The sequence below is a fragment of the Pan paniscus genome, chromosome 19 (assembly GCF_029289425.2).
Source record: "Pan paniscus chromosome 19, NHGRI_mPanPan1-v2.0_pri, whole genome shotgun sequence".
Lineage (NCBI taxonomy): Eukaryota > Metazoa > Chordata > Mammalia > Primates > Hominidae > Pan > Pan paniscus.
In genome coordinates, this window is record NC_073268.2 from 65,215,534 (window position 1) to 65,239,068 (window position 23,535).

Here is a 23,535-nt window from a genome sequence, read left to right on the forward strand (position 1 = left end):
TGCAGGACCTTAGCCCTGGATCTAACCCTGCCTAGACCTTGACCCTGAGGCCAGACCTGTTCAGTAACCTGGGTCACATCTGCTTTCTCTGTAGCATCTTAAGCCTTGTAATCTAGCTGTCTTAGAGGTAGAGGGAAAGGAATGGAAGCAGAGAAGGGCAAATGGAAGCAGGCTAAGGGCAATTGGGGCCAAAGGAAAGAGACAGGAATTGAAGAATGGACACAGAGAAAGTGACTAGGGGGAATGTGACCCTATAAAAGATCATCTTAAGAATGACTGTGTCCATCAGATCAAGTCAGTGTGAGGGAGCTACAGGGGGGGATGCACTGAACACAGGCACGCATGCGTCCTGGGAGCAGACTGTGGGCCTGAGACATAGCAAAGAGGGGAGGGACCTGGGGGAAAGACGAGCTTTCCAACAAGTAAAACAGAAGCCTTTAATCTTTGTACCTTTAGGTGAAAGTCTTCAACTGACTACTGAGTGCAGTGTCACTTCCAGTGACCTAGTCAGTCGAGGGATGCTGTGTGAGGACTGGGAAGAGAAGCAGGGAGCTGCAATAGAACTTACAGTATCCTCAGAGTTGAGCTCCTCTTCACCTTGTCGACAGGCAGTGTTAAAGAGTGGGATATGAGAAACTGAGACGAGAACAGAAAAAGACCTCTGAGCTCAGGTTGTTGTTACGGGGTCTACAGTGCTAGAAAGGCCAGCGCTGGTGAGTTGGAAATGTGGATGGGAAATATGTGAGGAAGAAGAGGGAGGAGTAATGTTGCAGTCATAAGGATTTGCATTCCTTCAGGAATCACTTCAGCTGTGACAGTGTTGGAGACTGTGTAGGTTACAAAGTCTCCTCATGTTCAGCTTCTCCTCTGGATACCCTTGTAAGGTCTTAGAACACAGCAGAAGGCATGAGATCAGTATGCAAAGTGGATCTGTGATAAATGCCATGGGAATGGTACAGTGAATTTTTAGGGGTGTGCAACAGAGGAAGGGACTACCTTTTTCTGGGGCGCTAAGGGAAAAATGTCATTATGAGAGAATGCAAATTTTCCTTGTCCTTAAAAGAGAATAATGATTTGTTGATTAAACAATGAAAGCTAACATCTCCTGAGCACCTACTAAGTGCCACACAGTGTTTTCAGCACTAATTTATGAGCATTTATGGCCCAGTTATGCCTTAAACGGGTAAGAAGGTTTGCATGAACTGACTCTAGGAGTGAGTGTCTGGGGTGGCATTTGTAGAAATGAAGTTGGCAGGAGAAGAAGTACAGAATGATCACAGTGGAGAGGTGGAAAATCATAGCTCAGGAGGAGTGTTCCATTTGGCTTTAGAGAGGGCTGGGGCAGAGAAGAGTGAGCAGGAAATGAGGCTGGGATGGTAGGTTGAGGCTAGACTGGAGAGTCTTCATGTCCCATCTCTAGTGGAATTTGGACTTGAGACTGTGCTGAATAAATAGCATCAGTAGGTTTGTGACCTTGGGTAGTGACCCATTCTGAATTCGAAGAAGTGAAACAGGCCGTGTGTTTTGGGTAGATTGGAGCGAAAGAGCCTGGAAGTGAGGAGTTGAATATGGGGCGACTGAAGATGACAGTGGGCGTGGAGATGATGCCTGGGAAACAGGAACAGAGGAAACTGGGTTTTTCCTGGTTTTTGAAAACAAGCCTCAAAAACTGGTTTTCTCTTCATTTTGAAGGAAAACAGGTGTTGGGACTACTGACATTATAAGCATGGAAATTAAGTCCTTTATTACATATTTATTCTGACACTATGAACCCTTTTTTAGTCCTTGTCTTATATCCCTTAACCAAAAATGGTGTTGGGAACACCTGTTCAGCACTTGACCCATTCGTATAATTCTACATACCTAAGTATGTGCTTCCCATGGCAATAATCTGTGAGCTAGATCTGGAAGCAATGAGAGACATGTCCCCTGCCTCCCAAGAGCTAGTGATCCAGTTGAGAAACCAGGATATACACAGATGCAGTACTAGAACTGAGCTAATCTTTTTCTTGGCTCCCAGCTTCCTACTTCCTCCTTCCTTTCTTCTTTAATTTAAGGTCTCACCAGCCCCAGATACTGGATAGGGCTTTGGCAACAATAGGTCAGAAGCTATAGGTATATAAGATTTGGTGGGCAAGGATGGAGGTGGGAGGCTGGGATGTCATACAAATTACAGATCACAGATGCTATGTCTTACAGGTAGGACCCTGTCTGGAGACTCCTTACCTGCACTTTTGTGTCTTCCATTTAAGAGATACAGGAAAGTTATTGATTTGATTACAGAAATGCTTAGAGGAAACTGTAAGCCTTGCTGAGCTCCTTCAGCCCTGGCGTGAGCCCCGTTCATCTGTACTTAGTCCACAGCTCTGACTCACAGATGCCATGTTTGCACAGCCCTATTTATGGCCCTTGTCTTTCCGAAGATATGCCGTTGGGAGTGCATTTGGCCATTCTTGTCAAAATAAGCCAAGGGATATCTTATCTACCCCAGGTTTGCTTTGGCTCTGCTAGCCTCTGCTCTGGAATACTCCTACATGTTTGCTCTCCTGATAATGCTGCTCTTAGCAGGAGGTGCTGTCGCTCTTCAGCTTAGGTGGACAGTTAGTTTCATCTGAGTGACAGAGAAGATCTCAGAGGCCACTCACTGTTGGGAGGCACTGTTCTTCAGGGTGAGGAGCAGGCAGAGAAGCAGTACCATGTTTGTCCAATTTTGAGGACAGTTTGTTTCATACAGAAAGCAGTGGCAGGCACAGAAGGTTAAAGAGGGTTCTAAGGTGGAGGATTTATCACTGCTCACTCTGGATAGAGAGATCTCAGGATAAGGGGAGCAATTTTTCTCTAGAAAAATAACCCTGGAAAAACATTATTTTCCTCTTTTTAGAGCCACTTAAATGCAAAAGCAGAAAATGACAAGTTGAACATGAATAGATGAATATATGATAGGTGAATATAGTTTGCCTGTGAAGGTACAACACCTACAGTATGAAACATTTTGTGTTAAAATAGAGTTTATGGCTGGGCACGGTGGCTCACGCCTGTAATCCCAGCAGTTTGGGAGGCTGAGGCAGGAGGATCGCTTGACCCCAGGAGTTTAAGACCAGCCTGGGCAACACAGCGAGACCCTGTCTCAACTGAAAAAAAAAAAAGAAAAAGAAAAAAAGTAGAGTTTGTGTTAGAGTTTTAGAGTTTTCTCAAGGCCAAACCAGGAGAAATAAGATTTATTGGTGGCAGCCCTGCCCTAGAGATTTATAATGCCCTACTTTTTGCTAAAAGATGTTGTTTGGGATCTCTTTACCAGCTGCAAAGGACTTCTTGGCACTTCTTAAAGCTTATATTGAGGAAAAAAAAATCCTAAAGATCGCATTTTCATGTCAATGTACCTCCTAGGATATTTTCCTGAGTAACAGTATGATCAATAAGTATAATCTCGCTTATAATTCAAAATTATTTTAACATTTTGCTACAACAGAACTTGAATTTTGTTTTCCTTAATGGTAGTTATCTGTCATATGGTAATTTGTATTCAAATTATTTTTCGGAAATTATATTTCCGAAAATCTGTATTGGAAGTAAAATTACACAGCCGCGTAATTTTTGACAGTAAAAGCCATTGATACTTACATTTGCCATAGTGCTGTGACTTCACTGCAGTCATGCCCTAAGCTACTAATGATAAGATATTTTTATGATAGACAACTCAAATAGTGCCTTATTCCTCATAAATGTCATCTTGCATTTACATGGGCTAATCATTTGACATTGATATCATATAATGCTCACACCAGGAGTTGGGAATGTGCTCTTTTGATTTAGCATTAATCTATTTTATAAAGAACTTTATCCAAATGTGCAAATTCTCTAAACAGTCATGTTTGCATGGGATCTGCCTTGGACTAGCTCCTTTTGTAGCCCGATTTCAAAGTTGACTTGTGCTGTCAAATGTCTTTCACACTAACTGAAGTGTTTGTGTATTTGCTCTTCTGTCCTGTTTTTGCTGTTTCTCTGCTTTAGAGATTCAGAATATTCAGAGAGCTTCTTTCTATGACAGTGTTTCTGGTCTTCATGAGCCACCAGGTGAATGTATAAAGCCTGTAGGTCTTCCAAAACAGAAGGGTTTTAAGCCCACAGGAAAAACGTGTGGGGGGACCGGCAGGGTGGCCGGGGAGGGCGGGGGTAGACTGGGGGCTGGGGTGGGCTTTGGGTTTCTGTTTTTGTTTTGCTCATAGGCCTGCATGAACCTTTCATTTCATGCTCAGTTTTATTATACTTCAAGGCAAATGTTTGAGTGCATAAGCAATTTAATTGCTACTGCCTACACATTGCTTCTTATTTTATGCATAGCACTTATAGCACCGCATATTAAAAGGTATGCCACTACCTTTTCCAATAGTGCCATTGTGATACACAGTCCTCTAAGGAAATTGTTAAGAACTGATCTGCTAAATGACATCTCCTTTGCTTTTGAGTCACCTTTAAATTTTCAACTCTGAGGAATTCCAAGGAGGATTTTTTTCTTTTATTTAAGACACATTTTGTAGACAAATAATTACATAGCTACCTCAGGTGTGTTGGTCTCATCATTATACCTTTTGTCTGGAATTTGTGTGCCTATCTGGCTACTTGGCCTTTTGTTTTCAACCAGAGGCCCTGAAACTATCTACAAGGCCTGATATGTGCAAGTTGAGACTAAAATAGAGTGGAATGTTGTCAGAATTATACATTGAACCTTAAATTGAGCTCCAAATGTTTGGGCTTTGTGATCTGAATCCTCAGCCCTGTATTACAATACAGCCTAACTACAGCTACAGAGTCTCCAAAAGCCCAATATAAAATGAAGCCCACCCAGCCTTCCGAATGTTTAGTGAAACTGGCAAGTAGCGAAACTCAAAGATAAATTTATCTTATGAAATTTCCTTTATGATTTTTGGAACATGATAATGCTGAGATCCAAATCCATCTCAAAAGTTATATTTAAAATGTTAAAGGACCATGCCTATTTTAATCCAACTCAAAATTCCTGCCATCACCTCTAGTTCACATACTATGAAAGAAGTAGACTGCAAGTATGGAGTGGGAGGAGAGAAAAGATTATGCTAGAGACAGCATAAGCAGGAATGAAAATTCTACAGAACTCCAAAGGAAGAGATCTCTAAATTTAGTCCTCTTTGGTGTTGGGGAATGCTGACAGTGTTGAAATGGACGGGGGAAGCTTGGAGGTAGTTTTCAGCTATAACCTGGGACTTGTGCTTTATTAAAGTTAGTGCTTGATCTTTTGGACTTTCTCCTAAAGTGAGTGCCCTCTTTAGATGAATTCCCTTTGGATTTCTAACCTCGTAAGAGAATTTCAGGCTGTGAGCTCTTTGAGGGCAGGGCCAGTGCCTGGCTTTGCTCACTGTCATTTCTGCAGCACCTGGCACAGAGGAGGCAAAACATCACTAAGTCGCTGAGAGAGAGCTGATGGATGGATAGGGGGTGGCGACCCCACACCCATTTTCAGCCCCAGCAGCTTCGCCTTCCATTCCCACTGTGACCACCTAAAGCACGGACACTCTTTCCTGTGGGACTATGATCTTTGGGGTGCATACGCCAGGCATTTTGCTGTACCAGCAGCATCCAGCAGAGAGCCTCTCTTAGATGACTTCATGCTAGTGAATGAGCAGCGGGGAGGCTCATTCCCCTCACTGTACCCTCACCTTGGCACTGAAAATGTTCCCGGTTCTGTCTCTCTCTGTGAGGTGTCCTTTGGTTGAGTTACTTAGCTGAACCAAGTACCAAGGATCTCAATCTCTGCTTCTCCTTGGAAGCCCATCCATCTACCAAGGCCAAATATGTTCTTTGAGATTGTGTGTAATATTTTACAGCAAAATCGTTTTCTCTTTAATGTGCTTATGGATTCAAGACCACCACCCCAGAGAGGGCTAAGGGATTTTAAAATGAAAATGTAGGACTTTAATATTTCCAGTGATTTCTTGGAAGACAATGGATGAAGGAGTTTCTAGGGATCCAAATTGTGATTGCCTGTGATGTGCTGACATATGGTAAGCACCTCTCTAAAGCAGGTGACACAAAGCTGATAGGACCCATGTGCTTAAGTACATGTGTAATGATGGGAAAATATCATTATGAAGAGCATGCAGGCTTCTGGGACTGGAATAAAGAGAGATTTGCAGAAAAATCACAGGACAAGTACAGAAGAGAAAGGAACAGGGGAGAATAGGATTCCTAGAGGCAAATACAGAGGTCATATAAGTTTCTGCTATAAAGTCAAGGACTGTTTTCTTACAAGTATATTTTGAAAGTCTGGACCTCAGAGATAAACCGGTAGTGGAAGATGCAAGCAGAGTGAACCAGCAAAAAGGGGTTGTAACCTGAAAGCTACAGGCAGGGCTTTTGGACTAAAGGGGTGATGGGTAATAGGGTAATTGAGACTATCAAAGGCTTTAGACCTGATCCAAAGCATGTTGGAGGTACAATTATGTATCATTTTCACTAATGCTAGTTTATACCTGCACCTGCAATTTCCTTCATAGAACAGGACCAGTTAGGCTCTTTGAACCTCCATGTGTGCTAGATTGCAGCTGACAGGTCCAGAAGAGTGTACTACCAGAGCAAAAATCGGGGAAAACCTGAGAAGTCCAGGTAGAGTCAAGTATCATGACTGATAAGATGGTACCCATTTAATCTCCATATAGATTATATCCATTGATCATAACCTCCATCTCAAGTCCCGTTTTAGAATCTGTGGTTTAGGTCTGACATAGTTTACGTGTTTAAATTGTTCTCGCTTTCAATGGATGAAGGTTTTTGTTATTGTTGGAATATATTCTCCTCCTTCCTGTTTTTTGATCTTGAGTGTTAGCAATAGTTGGAAACTCACCGAGGAGAAGCAGCGCTTGGGTACTGCAGCTTGAGTTCCTGAGGGCAAGTGCGGACAGCAACATTTAGTTCTCAGGGTTACTGTGAGTATCAACTGAAGCAACGTGAACCTGAATGCATGGCACATGGGGAGTGCCTGAATGTGTGGTGTTGTAGAGTTGCCGTTGCCGTGGCTGCATCTGCAGCAGCTGCTGCTGTAATTACAGAACAACAGAGAAACCCGATAAATGTTTATTTCCTTGGCTTTACTTAACGTAAGTCTAGTATCGCTCATAGTGTCCCAAGGTGCAGCTGATAGGCCGTGGTGCCAGGCTGCCCAGTCTCAGCATGAGTTGGGGACATGGGACCCCACAAGGGGAGAAAGCGAGCGCAGAGCACAGTGGAAGCTGCAGGCAAAGAGGGGCTTCCTGTCTGCCCAGCGCCTTAGATGGCCTGGCCGAAAGGGATAGGAAGGTAGATGGAAATAAGGGAGACATTCAAGTTTGGCTTGAGACTAGTGCTTGGGAGAAAGAAGATTGCTTTCTCCTTAAATCATGTGCTTCCTGTCAACCTCTCAACTTCCTGGGGTTTTTCTAAAAATTTCCAAGTGCTAGAGTAATTAGCAGATCGGTTCTAGCAACTAGTTATGTAACCACTGTAAACTTGTTATTACAGTACCACATAACAGGGATATTACGGAGACAGACTGATGTTAAGATTGTTTCTGCGAATTCATAATAGTTAAATATATTTGTTTCCAAATTGTCTATAACAGTGACATTTTCATCTATATGAGGGTGAAATTGTCTTACCTTATTTAAATGAGTATTGAGAACCTGCTCCATGCCTCACACAGTGCTGGGCACTGGATACCTTTCATGAGGAGCGCGTGATGCTGCTCTCAGTCATCAGCATCTGGCTGTTGAAATTAACATTAAATAGGTTTCTTCCCCCTTTTTTGGTTTCCAGCTATATTAACTAGAATGAATTTCTGAAGATCTAGCTTAAATACTTGAAAGTAAATTTAGTAACACTAGTATTTTGGCCCATGCACAGATTTGAAAAACATAAAAATCTTATGGACCCGTCTCCTAGATTATCCCCTAGAAGGGCCAGTTAAGGATTCGGCACCAAGCGATGCCATTCCTTCTATGAAACTGTTGGTGGCAGTTTCATGATGAGATAGACGACACGTTGCATTTTCTCTCTTAAACTGCGAATATGTCCTCACAGATTTCAGTCTGGAACCCATCTAATTTCTGACTGTTTAAATACATTGTTATAGATTAGTAAATTAGGTGTTAGTAGAAAATACTTTTCAGGCTTCTAGAACCAAGTAATGAATTTAAATGCCCCCCAGCAATCCTAACCAGGGTCTCCTGACATCTCAGATAGAAGAATTTACAGTGCAAGAATAAACAAAGCTAATCTTTACCCTGAAACTGTGGCTGGAGGAAGGGCACTTGAGATTTAGAAGCAATATTAGGTCTTCCAGTGAGGCGCGCTGCTCATTTCAAGGAGCTGCTGGAGTCTTCTCTTCGCATTTTCTGCCTTTCTCTGGTTTCTGCTTTGATCAACAAGAAAATACTCTTAAAATAGAGTTTTTTCGGGTCTTGATTATTGAGTGAAATCATACATTATTAGTGTGGCTCAAATCATTTAATGAATTTCCCAAAGTGTTTCTCTTTTACCCACAAGATGATTTTGTTGGTGGAATCTAACCCTGAGTTTAAAATGTTGAATTAAAAACGGCCGGGCGCGGTGGCTCACGCCTGTAATCCCAGCACTTTGAGAGGCCGAGGCGGGCAGATCACAAGGTCAGGAGTTCGAGACCAGCCTGGCCAATATGGTGAAACCCCATCTCTGCTAAAAATACAAAAATTAGCCAGGCATGGTGGCAGGCACCTATAGTCCCAGCTACTCAGAAGGATGAGGCAGGAGAATTGCTTGAACCCAGGAGGCGGAGGTTGCTCTGAGCCAAGATTGTGCCACTGCACTCCAGCCTGGGTGACAGAGCAAGACTCCATGTCAAAAAAACAAAAAACAAGAACTGAAAGTCTAAAGCATTTTTTTTTAATCTGAATATTTAGCTTTGGATTGTCCTTATTAAAATTAAATTTGAAAATCAGGATTATTATGACTATTTATTAGTTACTATATTTTTAAAAAACCACACACACAACACTGACAGCAGATTGTGTTTAAGAACTGCCCGTGCAGGCTAAAGTACTGCACAACCAGTGTAATTGATCCTTCCAGAGTAACATGATGCTCTTCCTCTTTTGTTGTAGTGGTGATTTGTTCTTCTGGTAAACTTCGTGCAAGTTCACTTAGCAGATATTTATTAAATAGCTACTGTGTGCCCAGCACCAGGCACCAGCCAACATCTGGGGCTGGGAGATTGTCTCCGCTGATGGTTGGGGGGCCAGAGACACCATAGGCACAGCTTTCGGGGCCCTGAGTATGTGAGATGCTGGAAAAATGTTCCCTGGGGAAGCTCAGTCCAGTGAGAAGAAGCACAGAAACAGTGTGGAAGTTCTGTCCCAGGGATTTGAAGCCTAGAGAAGGGAGTGGCGTATTTAGCTTTGGAGGCAGGGTGAAAACCGAGCGTAAGAAGAGTTCCCTGAGGTAGCTGGTCAAGGAATGGAGATTTAAAAGTATTTAAGCATTTGCCAAGATGACTGGAGCGGGCTGGGCATTCCAGGCAGAGAGAAAAGGATGGAATGTGAAGTCATTGTGTCTTTGGGAAAATGCAACTAGTTTGTACAGTTGGCCTTTAGGGGCATGTGTGAAAGGGACAAGAGAGGTGCCTTCATTGAACACTTGAATGTTTTTCAGGCTCACAACTCTGAAGCGTGGTCTCCTTAGCTCCATTTCAAGAGGAGGAAATTGAGGCTTAGAGAAGTTGAGTCACTTGCCCCAAAATCACCCAGCTCATGAGTGTGGTGTGTCTGACTCTGAGTGAAGGCCATTGCTGTGCTGTACTACTGAGCTGAGTTATTTGGACAATATCCGACAGGTTGTGGGAGAAACTCAAGGATGTTAATACTTAGTTTTGTCTTTTAGAAATGGCTGCTACATTACACAGGGACAAAAGGTGTAAATGAAGGAAACATGTAGCACTACGGGTAGAGGATGAAATGGGGGAGAAGTGCAGGATCCAGGTCAGAAGCAGGAGCCCAGCAAGGGCAGGGGAGAGGAGGGTGGATCGATGACATCTTAACTTTTGGCTTGACCACTTTTGGTCAGTGGTTCCGTTGGATAGGAAACCCAGGAGGAAGAACAGAACAGAGGGTGGATCTGTGCTTGGGTTTAAGACATGGGCCTTTGTCCCCTCTCCATATCCTTGTTTTTTTTTTTTTTTTTTTTGAGACAGAGTCTCGCTCTGTTGCCCAGGCTGGAGTGCAGTGGCATGATCTCAGCTTACTGCGACCTCCGCTTCCTGAGTTCAGGCAATTCTCCTGCCTCAGCCTTCCGAGTAGCTGGAACTACAGGTGTGCACCACCACGCCCAGCTAATTTTTGTATTTGTTATACTTTTAGTAGAGACAGGTTTTCACCATGTCGGCCAGGCTGGTCTCAAACTCCTGACCTCAAGTGATCCTCCCGCCTCGGCCTCCTAAAATACTGGGATTACAGGCATGAGCCACCATGCCTGGCCTTCATTCCTCTTTAACTCCTCCTCCTCTGCTGAGCTCCTTGGGGATGGTCTTAGGCCCTCCATCTCTTTCTGGTCTCCCCTAGATAAAAGTTGACAACTCCCAAATTTACGTTTCTAGTTCCAACCTCTCTTCCTAGCAGCAGACTGGAATTTTCCTCTTGTCACTTGACACCTCTCTTCCACTTCGAAGTCCCCCAGGCATCCCAGACTTATTTAGAGTTTGGGTCTTGTCTTCCCATCCACAAAACCCACTTCCCTCCTTGTCTTCCCTACCGCCACTCGGTTGCTCAAGCCAGAATCCTGGCAGTTATTCTTGAAATGCTCCTCTGCCTCACTTTGCATATCAAGTTCATCCAAGAGCAAGCCAGTCCTCCCACTAAAATACCTGTTGAATCTTCCTTCTCGATCCATCTTTCTAATCTCACTAGCTCCAGCTGCCCTCATCGCCTAGACCCTGGACTCCTGGAAGGGTCACCTGTCTGGCCTCCCCACTTCCACTTCTCCCTCCCCCTTCCCCAGGCCATTCTGCAGGCAGCAGCCAGTGCGAGTGTCATAAGCTCCTCCTCACACTGGTGCCTCTTCCTCCGTGCTGGCCTTCCTTCGCTTCTTCCTGCCCCTGGTCTTTCACATATGCTGATTGCACCGACTGGAGTGGTCATCTTCCCACAGGCCCATTGTTAATTTTGGGGTATTATATGGCATTTCCCCAGAGAGATCTCTAACCACTCATTTCTCCTATGGCATCCTGTTATTTTCTTTGAATGCATTTCTCACTCTTTTTAATTACAAAGATATTTAATGTTTACATAATTTATCCACTGACATGTATATATGAAGTATGTTGGATGAAGTATGTTGGTGCCAGACATCATGCAGGGAGCAGGGATGCAACACTGAGTCAAAGCAGACATGCTAGGATTGAACAAGCATTTGTAGAAGGCAGAGGCACCTTTGTGACATCTGAGTGGAGAGTAGAATATAGGTGTTTGGCAGCTGGCTCTGGGTGGTCAGGTATATCTAGTTAGAGTCATAGCTGAGATCACCTGGGTTGGGAATATGGCTTGAGAAAAGCAGAGGGCCAGTGTCAGCATTTGTATTGTGCCTTATTCTAGAAGGGTTGCAGATGAATTGATTTGGGATCCCAGGTGAGTGCCATGAGGTACAGGAAAAGCAGAAGAGAAATCATCAAGAAACATGGGACTGAAGTAGTGAGGGGGAAGTAGGGTACAGGAGAAGGTGGAGCTCCTAAAAAAGCCAGGAGTGGAGAGTTTTTACAATGGTGCTGTGACATCACCAGGTAAACGTACCAGGGTCAAGAAAAACAAGCACTGGGTGGTGTCTATTCATTTAGCAATTGACCAGTCATTGCCTGAGTAGTGTTGGGCAGGAGAGGAAGAGGACGGGCCATAAGCCAGTTGGCTACACACTGGGAAGTTAGTGGGAGAGGATATGGTGTAGCAACGGTGTGAACTACTCAAGAAAGAAGCGTGGCTCTGACAAGAGAAGTGGGCAGATACAGGGTCAAGGGAAGATCAGTATTTTATGGGGCCTGCAGAAGTGGGTTTGTGCTGCTTTCTGCTGGGGCAAGTGAAGAGGGAGAGGTTGAAGGCACAGGAAAGAATGGTGGTCTCTGAGGTAGACAGTCTCCAATGCACAAGCAAAAGAGGTAGCTCTGACCCACACCCTTGAATCTGGTAGCTTTGCTTGGAAGCAGTTGTAGTGTAGTGTGCCTGCATGGGCCTGGAAATTAAACAGCTTTTACCCGCCCTTCTCCCAGCTTCCACTGAAGACCTGCATAACTTGAGCAGTTCACTTTTACCTCCCGGGGTCTTGGTTCTCTTCTGTTAAAAACCTCATTGGAAATTGATAATTGAATGAGATCTTGCACATAAAGCTCTTCATACAGTGTCAGGTCCCCATATGCTTCTGTCGTAGGAAACAAATGAAAGAAATGAGGTGTCCATTAGGGTTGAGGAGGGCATTAAAAAGGGCAGTTCAGTTGATAATTCTGATTGATTTTAAAGTATTTGAGTAATGTGTTTCATTCATTTAACTTCTTTTCAATAAGAGGATATGTACATTATGCACCAAATGTTTTGCTTGTGGCTGGTGTACTGTTTATGGTCTCATCATTAGAAGTACTAGGTCTTTGTGGATAATGTAAAACTATCGGTTGCTCTAACAAGGGAACGTCTGACGAGTTTAGCCATTGAACACCTAGGAAGCTTAGTCATTTATCTTTTCAGAAGAGTCCTTCCTATTTTGTGTTCTTGCCCTTTAATAAGTGTTATTCATGTTTTGAGAAGAGAGCTGAAGCTTACACATTGCTAAAAATCTGAACTCCTGTAATCTAATCTTCCTGCATTTGTTCCTAAAACTTGAATGACTTTTCTCACTGAATATCTAATGACTAATAAGAGAGAATTCTGGTCCCTAGTCCCTGAGGTTATTTGTTAAGTGGATTTGTACAATCAGATATTCTTATATATATTTTTATGAGCCATTTCCTATTTGGAGGCCTTTCACAGTATCAGTTTGTATGTATCAATAATGCCAGCCAATGAGTTTTTATTTTCCAAATAATTGTAAATGTAACAGGCAGAATGTTATCCAAGACAGTGAATTCCTGAAACTAGCGCAGCGGAAGGCATCTGCTGGTGTGTGTTGGTGTGGAGCTGTCAGAGCACTACAGTATCCTGCCATATAAGTGTGTGGCTGTTAGTTCCCGGCTTGTGCAGTGCCTAAGTATGCTGACTGCCTTACCTATATGGCATCTCCTGTCATTTGTTCCACAAAGCTTGTGCTGCTGCACTTTCACTGTGTCTTTTCTTTCCCTGCTAACGAGTGAGGTTTGGCTTATATTTGTTTTCTCCTTTCTTCTCCCCAGTGGACCGTATCGTGGGTCTGGATCAAGTCACTGGTATGACTGAGACAGCTTTTGGCTCCGCATATAAAACCAAGAAGGGCATGTTTCGTACCGTTGGGCAACTCTACAAAGAATCTCTCACCAAGCTGATGGCAACTCTCCGAAACACCAACCCTAACTTTGTTCGTTGTATCATTCCAAATCACGAGAAGAGGGTACGTGCTGAGCAAAACATATGCTAGTATTTAAAACTGATCTAGGTCAGATGCTAAAGATTAAACCATGAAACTATTGTTTGCTTGATTAGGCTGGAAAATTGGATCCACACCTAGTCCTAGATCAGCTTCGCTGTAATGGTGTCCTGGAAGGGATCCGAATCTGTCGCCAGGGCTTCCCTAACCGAATAGTTTTCCAGGAATTCAGACAGAGGTATTGCTAACTTTTACTTTTTTTGCTTATGTATCAGAGTTTATCTTGATATGAATTAAAACAGTGATAAAATAAGGAAATCTTTTTCCTTGTCCCCTACATAGTTTGTTTTCTTATATAGCAAACATATAGTGAGGTTCTGGAAAAGGGACAATCCTTACTACCTTGATTATTGGTAGGAAGATTGAGCGCCTACTTTATAAAAAGGGAGTGTGCTAGGAACTGCTATGGGTGCTGCAAAGAAACACGCCATGTTTTCAGGGCCCTGAAGTTAGCTTTGAGATAAACATAGAAAGCTGAAAGCTTACAGTTTACTCATTCAGACAGTTCTACCTGGGATTCAAACATAATTATTTTTATTTTTATTTATTTATTATTTTTGAGACGGAGTCTTTGCTCTGTCACCCAGGCTGGAGTGCAGTGGAGCCATCTCGGCTCACTGCAACCTCCGTCTCCCAGGTTCAAGTAATTCTCCTGCCTCAGCCTCCTGAGTTGCTGGGACTACAGGCATGTGCCACCATGCCCAGCTAATTTTTTGTATTTTTAGTAGAGATGGGGTTTCACTGAGCTAGCCAGGATGGTCTCGATCTCCTGACCTCGTGATCCCGCCTCGGCCTCCCAAAGTGCTGGGATTACAGGCCTAACATAATTATTTTTAAAATTGATTTTTTAAATAGATGAGTAATGTATGTTCCTTTTAGGAAAATTGGAAAATACAAGAGAAGTAAAAAAGTAAATAAAAATCATCGAGGAGTGATTCCTAAAAACATGTTGGGGTACTTCTGTCCATCTTTTCTCAATGAATATATCTGTATGTGTGTGTGTATGTGTATGTATTTTTTCCAATGTATGTGTATACATGTGCACACACATGCGTGCAATTACAGTCTTGTAGCTAACATAGGGAAAGGAGTAGATAGAAAAGGATTAAGAAAAAACAAAAGGGAAAAGATCTATCAACTTGCAGTGGAAATGGATACAAACATATGATGAGAAAGAGTTATTTTTAACTTTTATTTGGTAATTTTCTTGAATAGTTACTTTTAGTTTGCTTTTTTTCTTCTTTTTTCTGGAAATCAGATTTGAAAGTATGACACCATTTGCTGTTCCATGAAATAAATGGTGCTGCCAGGTCAAAGAATGGTCTTTGTGCCCTTTCTCCCACTGTTCCAGATAGAATCACCTTGAGAAGCTTTTCCAGTCCATGTGTGTCTTCAGGAAAGCCATCATTCTGATCCCATTGTATGATGAAGTCTGGTAGATTTTCATTTTTTATCGTTAGGAGAAAAAGGGAGTATAATTGGCATCCAAGATACAAAGTTGATTGATGTAGCCAGGATTCCTCCTTTAATATATAGCCAGTATCTTTTATTTTTCTGATTGAGGTGTAGACGGTACAGTGAGGTACACAGATTTTAAATGTGCAGCTCAGTGAACATATGTATGTGTATACACCCAGACCAACGTCATGTCACATGTCACCCTGATATTTTCTGATGTTTTGAATAGAAGCCTATGAACACAGCTCTTACAGCCCTTCCTGTTATCTAATAAATGCTACAAATTGACAGTGACTTAAAGTACAGAAAGCCAGATTCTCTTTTGTGTCTTAAGGATATGAACATTTTATGGGAAATGAAGAAAAATGAAAGGTTTCTAAAACACCATGCTTTTGATTTTTCTCTGCCACAACCTCCTAAACCTACTTTTTGACCTGAAAGAACTAACCTCATTTTTACTTATGAGAAATAAAGTAGATCTACAGAAAACATCAGATTATCACCAGTTCATTTCTTGAATATGTATTACATCATATCTTTAACATGTATTACCCAACATTTTGTTGCCTCTTAGAGCAAAACACACAGTTAGTAGATACACATCGTTCACAAATTTCTACAAAATACTTCTTGGAATATTTTCTTACAGATATGAGATCCTAACTCCAAATGCTATTCCTAAAGGTTTTATGGATGGTAAACAGGCCTGTGAACGAATGGTAAGGTTTTCTTGATCTTTTTCTGGCTTGTAGATTTAATCTAATCTTTCTTGTAGTTAAAAAAAGTAAATGAACTCTTTCTCTCTTAGATCCGGGCTTTAGAATTGGACCCAAACTTGTACAGAATTGGACAGAGCAAGATATTTTTCAGAGCTGGAGTTCTGGCACACTTAGAGGAAGAAAGAGATTTAAAAATCACCGATATCATTATCTTCTTCCAGGCTGTTTGCAGAGGTTACCTGGCCAGAAAGTGAGTGGGTGTTCGCGAATTAATCGTTCACTGAGGAAGTGCTTGTGCTAGATAAGCATTGCATTTTGACCTAGGGGTGCAAGAGTGTGTGAGATATAGTCTGTCCTTACGGAAGTTGCTTTATAGTGGCAGAGATAGTCAGGTAAATACAGGAACATTCTAAGTAATGGGATGTTGCAATACGAAAACACACAAGGAGGCTGGGCGTGGTGGCTCAGGCCTGTAATCCCAGCACTTTGGGAGGCTGAAGTGGGCAGATCACTTGAGCTCAGGAGTTCGAGACCAGCCAGGGCTTCATGGCAAAACCCCATCTCTACTAAAAATACAAAAATTAGCCAGGCTTGGTAGCATGCGCCTGTAGTCCCAGCTACCTGTGGGAGCTGAGGCGGGAGGATCTCTTGAACCCGGGAGGTCAAGGCTGCAATAAGCCAAGATGGTACCACTGCATGCCAGCCTGGGTGACAAAGTGAGACCCTGTCTCAAACACACACACACACACACACACGCGGCCAAGGGGTATGGGGTCCTGCTTCAGCTCAAGTCCTCAGAGAATGCTTCTCTGAGGCTAAAACCTCAAGGGTAAGAAGGCTGGCCCTGTGAAGGGAGGAGAGAGAAGCTTTTCAGTAAGGGAACTACAGCAGCATCCTGGCAAGAATCTGGCAGCATTTGAGAAGGTGACACAGTCCAGTGTGGCTGGAGCAGGATGGGTGAGAGGGAGCAAGGTGAGAGAAGAGGCTTGAGAATCAGACGCTGGACAGGGGTTAGGAGTGCAGTGAGGGGGAGTCTATACTGTCAAGGCCGCCTGGCTGCAGTGGGCAGAATCCATTGAGATGGGCCAAGAATAGAATTGGGAAGGCCAGTTGGGAAGCTGTCTTAGTGATTTGGGGAGAAGATGATGGTGCCTGGACCCAAGAAGGTGGTGGTAGAGAACGAGAGAAAAGTTGTTAAATTTGAGATAGAATACAAAGGACTTAGAACTGATTTGGATTTAGAAGGTAATACTGGTATTTACTTCTTTCTACTGAACACTTCGGGTTTGGGAGTGAGAGAAGTTGAGACAGGTTGAATAGTTTGCCATCCAGACAGTTTTGAGCAAACAGAATCTGAACACCTGGACTGGAAGTCAGCACTCTGCAATAATGTCCTCTACATGTGGGTTGGAAAACAGCTCTGGTTCCTGGGCAGTCTGCTTGCCCAGACAGTGGTCAAGAGGGCTTTAATCGGAAGAAGGTAAAGGCAATACTTGTGGATTTTTGCCTATAAAATAGAATACAGAGTAAAAAGAGTAGCATGGAAAGTTGAAGACAAATAGATGATATCTTCGGGTTGATACTAAGAAACATTTGGCAAAAAGGAGTAAAAGAATTGGGTTTTTATTTTATTTTATTTTATTTTGAGACAGAGTCTCGCTCTGTCGCCGAGGCTGGAGTGCAGTGGCGCGACCTCGGCTCACTGCAAGCTTCGCCTCCCGGGTTCATGCCATTCTCCTCCCTCAGCCTCCCGAGTAGCTGGGACTACAGGCGCCCGCCACCACACCCGGCTAATTTTTTGTATTTTTTTTAGTAGAGATGGGGTTTCGCCGTGTTAGCCAGGATGGTCTCGATCTCCTGACCTTGTGATCCACCCGCCTCAGCCTCCCAAAGTGCTGGGAATACAGGCGTGAGCCACTGCGCCCGGCTGGGTTTTTATATACTAATATTTAGATACTATATAAATAATAAAGAGAACCTGTTGATAGCAAAGACTCTCCTCACTGTATCCACTGAACTGCAGAATGCCTAACATAGCATAAGGAGTGAGCAATGACAGGTGCCAGGCTAACTTCATAGAGTTAGCAAAAAACTTGACACCTGCCAGAAACATGCTACAACTATCAAAAGTGCAGGAAACGAAGTATATAGATATACTTTGTGCAGCTTTTTCATTGATCTAAACCTTGCTTGCAAAATTTTCAAGATAGAAAGTTAAAAACAAAGATATTTCACTTGCATTATTTCATCTTAAGGACTTAAAGCTAACAAATCCATGTAATCTTATATGTAAGCCAGCATGCCTTTGCCTTTGCAGCCCCTGCCCCTAAATATTTTATTCACACTATGCATATGATAGGCTGGAACTTAAAATCAGGATACATCAAAAAAAGAAGATAACCTATTCAAAAGAACCAGATTGTACTGTGGAAAAAGGCAGAATAGTGCTTACAATAGTCAAAATAATAGGTATCTTTACAGAAATCCATGAACTTGAGCTTGAAGCACCCTGGAGGACATTGGGATAAGGATAAAAAGGGGGAAGGAGCTAAAGTGATTTTGAACACTTTTGAAGTCCACTTTCCAAACACTCGGAGATAGGCTGATGTCACAGCTCCCTCATGAAAACCTGGAGGACAGTGCCTGACACACAGGTGTAATAGAAATCAGCCGACCACTGTGGAGAAGGAAACCAGCTGCCTCATTCCACTAAACAAAGTGCCCGGCATGTTTCTGACTCATCATTTGACAGTTTTATCTCCCAGAGGGCCAAAGAAGCAACTAGGGCAGTAGTTTTTAATAAGAAGATTGGGTGAATTTGTACAGCATTCCTGAAGGAGATTGCAAGAATTGGAAGGTGGATGCTTAATAGATTCAAAAGTCATTTTTGAAACTTTTGTTTTTGTAGTAGAAACTCTTGGAATTAAGACTTGGCCAATCCCGGCCAGGCACGGTGGCTCACACCTGTAATTCCAGTACTTGTGGAGGCTGAGGCGGGGGGATCACTTGAGGTCAGGAGTTCAAGACCAGCCTGGCCAACATGGCGAAACCCTGTCTCTACTAAAAATACAAAAAATTAGCAAGGCATGGTGGTGCACACCTGTAGTCCCAGCTTCTCGGGAGGCTGAGGCACAAGAGGGAGGCTGAGGCACGAGAATCGCTTGAGCCCAAGAGGCAGAGGTTTCAGTGAGCCAAGATTGGACCACTGCACTCCAGCCTGGGCGACAGAGCAAGACTCTGTCTCAAAAAAAAAAAAAAAAAAGACTTGGCTAATTCTTTTTGGCTGGTAGGAATAAGTTAGAAGGTTTTGTAAGGAGCAAGAATAAAAACAGTTATGAAGCAGTGGGCTCAGGGAAAATTCTAACCAGCAAGGAGGAATTCGTTGGCAGTATGGCAGTTGTGGGATTCTTGCAAGGAAATGTGACAGGTAGGTAATTTTTGCTCTAAAACAGCAACTGTCTGTCTTTTCTTAAGACACTCCCACTCCTGATACCACTGTTTGCTGGAGTGAATGAATAATTCGAAATGCTTTTCTTATTTTTTCCATCGCCTTCAATTGCTTCTCTTTCCCAGGAGAGTCCTATAGCTACTCCTGCAAGCTGTTATAAAAGGACTCCAGAGAAACAATTACAGATTATTTCTAGGAAATACCCAGTTAATTTACTCAACAAACATCCTCAGGAGGCCTGGAGTCTGTCGGTCACGTGGTTGTGCCAACAAAAATGCCTGGGCCATGATCCCTGCTCCTGAGGAACTCAGAGTCTAGGTGGGAGCGCAGCCGTGTGAGTGGACTGTCGGAGTGGAGCGTCAGCACTGTTAGCGGGGCCCAGGAGACTCGGAGGCTGTTTGGTGCTCTGGAATGCAGGGATGAGATGTCCAGTAGTGGGTAGTCCCCAGAGGAGTGCAGCGTGCCAGGCACTTGGATTTGGCTGAGGAAAAGCCGCTAAGTTCTGAGTCTGGGAGTCCTTTGTCAAGATCTAAAATGCAGCTTCGGTAGCATGGTGGGATAGAAAGCCGACTTCTGGAAGCCAGGAAGTCAGTAATAGGAACGTTTGCCTGTGGACCCTGAGAGTTTCATAAGGAGTAGAAAAATGTCAGTTGTCTGTCGAAGGAACCGCAAGGTGATGAGCTTCATTTGGGCCTGGGGGTTGTTTTTGGCAGGAGGGGGGTTGAGGGTTTCTGTGTTCCTGAAGGAGAGTGAGAAATTGAAAAATAGTAGAGAGAAGGCGAATAGGAACTGGGTCTCAGACCCTGCTGTGGGGCTGAGGAGGTGACAGGGTGTAGTGGGAAGCCCAGGTATGGTCACGGGAGGTGAGGGCTCCACAGATCTAGAGTCATCTCCAGGCCCTAGAGGAGGCCAGGCCGTAAATGAGAGACATTGACAACCCCATTGTAGCTTTTGAGTGCTGCGCTCCATTGCGGCAAAGTGGAGGGAAGGAGGAGAAAAATTACCTTGGGGGTTGGGGAGAAATGTTTCTTCTGTGACGTATCAAAAGGAAAACGAGAGTAGCTCCTAAAGGCACGATAAAGAGCAGCAGCACAGAGAAAACGGGCCCTTCTGTCTACAGTCTTCATTGCCTCAGGAAAATCGATTTCTTAGTGTGTGCAGTGTGGGTATATGGCTGAGTGGCAGCAGGAGAATGTGCAGGGCAGCGTCCCTGAAGAAAGTCAGTGCAGGAACTGGTGCCAGGGGCCTGAGGTGGGCTGAGCAGGCCAACAAGCCAGTGTGGCTTCGAGCGGCCAGAACGGCTTCCTTGTGCGTTTCACCCAGGACTTGATTGATGCAATCATTCCCTATCCTAGACAAAGAAGAACACGGGCCTTTAGAAAGGCTTCTTATGACAACAGCCATTCAAGCACTTTTTTCTTTACATCATAAGTTTTTCTTATTGTTCTTCAGGGCCTTTGCCAAGAAGCAGCAGCAACTAAGTGCCTTAAAGGTCTTGCAGCGGAACTGTGCCGCGTACCTGAAATTACGGCACTGGCAGTGGTGGCGAGTCTTCACAAAGGTGAGCTTGGCTCACTTCTTTCCAGATCCCTTTCAAATAGCAGAGTCTGATCAGGAAAAACCCATAGGAAAGAGCTGGAATGATAAAAAAAAAAAAACTGCTTAATTTTGTCATAGGTGAAGCCGCTTCTACAAGTGACTCGCCAGGAGGAAGAACTTCAGGCCAAAGATGAAGAGCTGTTGAAGGTGAAGGAGAAGCAGACGAAGGTGGAAGGAGAGCTGGAGGAGATGGAGCGGAAGCACCAGCAGGTGTGTGCAGTGACCTTGTAACTCACACTTGGCCCTGAATCCCCATGAGATCTTGCACTGGTAGCAACCCCCACACATTTCATTATGAATAGCTATACCCACCATATCATCTTATTTTATGGGAGGCCTTTTCACTCATTTCCAAATTGTATATATTTTGCCAATAGAGTTAACAGATACATTCTGCCTTGCATTTTAGATTTGTAGAAGTTAAAATCAACCTTACCTCTTGCATCTTTGCTTTTGTTATTCTTGCTGTCAAGCATGTACTTAACACCTGTTTTCGATGAGGTTCCCAGTACTGTCACCTTCCTATGTCTGTTTATGAGGGGAAATAGAAAAATGGTCAAAGGACGAGATGCTTGAGTAGAGGTCACCACCTGAACTTCTCTAGCAGCAGTGGTCTTGAATGTGTGTCCCTCTTCTGGGAAGTTTTCTTCATGGACAAAGCTGAGGCTCAGGAGATGTTTGTTGTGGCAATAATAGAATTATAGTGTTCAAGGCCAAAAATATTAACAATAAAGGCCAAGGATATCACTTACTACCAAACAGGCGTTAGTAATCACCATGAACTTTATGGCATTTGAATAATATTTTCACTCTCCTATTTATCTGTCCCTTGTAAATTACCTTCATAGATGAACTATAATGAGTTTAATATGTATTATTCACAGTAACTTGAGACAACAGGAACAACCAAAATATTTTCATCTTGCTTATTTTGCTATAGACAAAAACGTATTTGAAAGTTCTTCCCGTGATGTTATGTATTTTTATCTCCCAGTTTCTTTGATGTGCATTGACCATTGAAATCACGGCGAATATATACTGTGTACGTATGTAATGGGGGCAAATCACAGACACTTTATTGTGATTGCAGCTCTTAGAAGAGAAGAATATCCTTGCAGAGCAACTACAAGCAGAGACTGAGCTCTTTGCTGAAGCAGAAGAGATGAGGGCAAGACTTGCTGCTAAAAAGCAGGAATTAGAAGAGATTCTACATGACTTGGAGTCTAGGGTTGAAGAAGAAGAAGAAAGAAACCAAATCCTCCAAAATGAAAAGAAAAAAATGCAAGCACATATTCAGGTATGTATAATAATTTTTACTTAGAAGCATATTTTGGATTTTGAAGTGGATCTGTTGAATAAACAGAAGTTATGTGTTTGGATTCTTAAGTCCACAGAGAAGCAAAAGGGTTCTGGGTTATGAGAAGCCACTCTTAGAAAGATGACCATCATTTGAAACACACCTATAATAGATTTTCTTTGAACACAGATTTGTCATTTTGTATAGGAATCTTTTTTATGTTCTAAGTGGCATCTTACAGTTTGCAAAGAGATTCACAGTCGCAAACCTCCCAGGATCTATAGCATTCTGTAGAAGACCTAACTTGTTCTTCATGTTGTCAGTGATTCTGTTGCTCACTCCATTCATTAGATAGACATCTACTACGTGGTTTGGCTAATAAGAAACGCTCAGCACTGACATAGGAGGTGGCCAACAGTCAGAATGAGAATTTTTAAAAATTAGCCCTTCCCTGGTACTTAACTTTCTTTTTGAAATACAGGCTGTACTCATGAGCACAATTTTTGGATTCTGATTGAAACAGACAAATGTGCTTTTTAAATGGTCTTTATATTTTAGAGGTACAGCCTGAACGTTTTACAAGTGAAATATGATGTCTGGGATTTGCTTCAAAATAACCTAGGGGGAGAAGGGAGCAGGTGGAGGCACACATGAAATGGAATTGACCATGAGTTGATGCTTGTTAAGGTCAAGGTGATGCTTCTGTGTGGGGCTTATTATGCTGGTCTGTGTGCTTGTATGTGTGTTTGAAATTTTTACAAGAAAACACTCATTTTTTGCCATGGTTTCATTCTAAAATTAACGATGAGTAAATTATTTAGCCGAAGTTACTCTTGAACATTTCCTTAAGTTGGCCATGTGTTGATTTGTACAACCCTAGTTTTGGTTTTTTGGGGTTTGTTTTTGTTTTTGTTTTTTTGTTCTGTTTTTGAGACGGAGTCTCGCTTTGTTGCCCAGGCTGGAGTGCAATGGCGCAATCTCGGCTCACTGCAACCTCCACCTCCTCGGTTCAAGTGATTCCCTTGCCTCAGCCTCCCCAGTAGCTGGGATTACAGGCGCCTGCTACCACGCCCAGCTAATTTTTGTATTTTTAGTAGAGACGAGGTTTCACCACGTTGGCCAGGCTGGTCTCAAACTCTTGACCTCAGGTGATCCACCCACCTCGGCCTCCCAAAGTGCTAGGACTACAGGCGTGAGCCACTGTGCCCAGCCTGGGTTTTGCTTTGTTTAACTTTTTTAATTTCATTTTTTGGAGGGGGTGGGAGCTTTCCACCAGAAACCGGAAATCCTGCTAGACAAATTCTAAAAGAGCTGTAACACTTTGTTTTTAATTTTAATTTTTATGCATATATATTAAGTGTGTGTGTGTATATGTGTATATA

The 23,535-nt window shown here is 43.1% G+C and overlaps 1 protein-coding gene and 1 non-coding gene across 10 annotated transcripts in view; one reads left to right on the forward strand and one right to left on the reverse strand.

The window, feature by feature from the left end:
- Positions 1-23,535, forward strand: part of MYH10 (myosin heavy chain 10) — a 156,444-nt gene that overhangs the window by 97,292 nt on the left and 35,617 nt on the right. For 5 of the 9 annotated variants that reach the window (XM_055101731.2, XM_034942396.3, XM_055101729.2 and 2 more), the window contains 7 exons: positions 13,403-13,596; positions 13,689-13,810; positions 15,740-15,809; positions 15,899-16,059; positions 20,710-20,818; positions 20,935-21,066; positions 21,947-22,153. In XM_055101731.2, the coding sequence (XP_054957706.2) occupies positions 13,403-13,596; positions 13,689-13,810; positions 15,740-15,809; positions 15,899-16,059; positions 20,710-20,818; positions 20,935-21,066; positions 21,947-22,153 (995 nt within the window). Of the gene's footprint in view, positions 1-4,011; positions 4,075-13,402; positions 13,597-13,688; positions 13,811-15,739; positions 15,810-15,898; positions 16,060-20,709; positions 20,819-20,934; positions 21,067-21,946; positions 22,154-23,535 lie in introns of all 9 variants that reach the window. The other 4 variants (XM_063599244.1, XM_034942394.3, XM_034942395.3 and 1 more) reach the window with 1 other exon arrangement.
- On the reverse strand, positions 23,412-23,475 carry LOC112437627 (U7 small nuclear RNA). The gene has a single exon (XR_003026189.1). It is a non-coding gene; the product is annotated as a U7 small nuclear RNA (small nuclear RNA).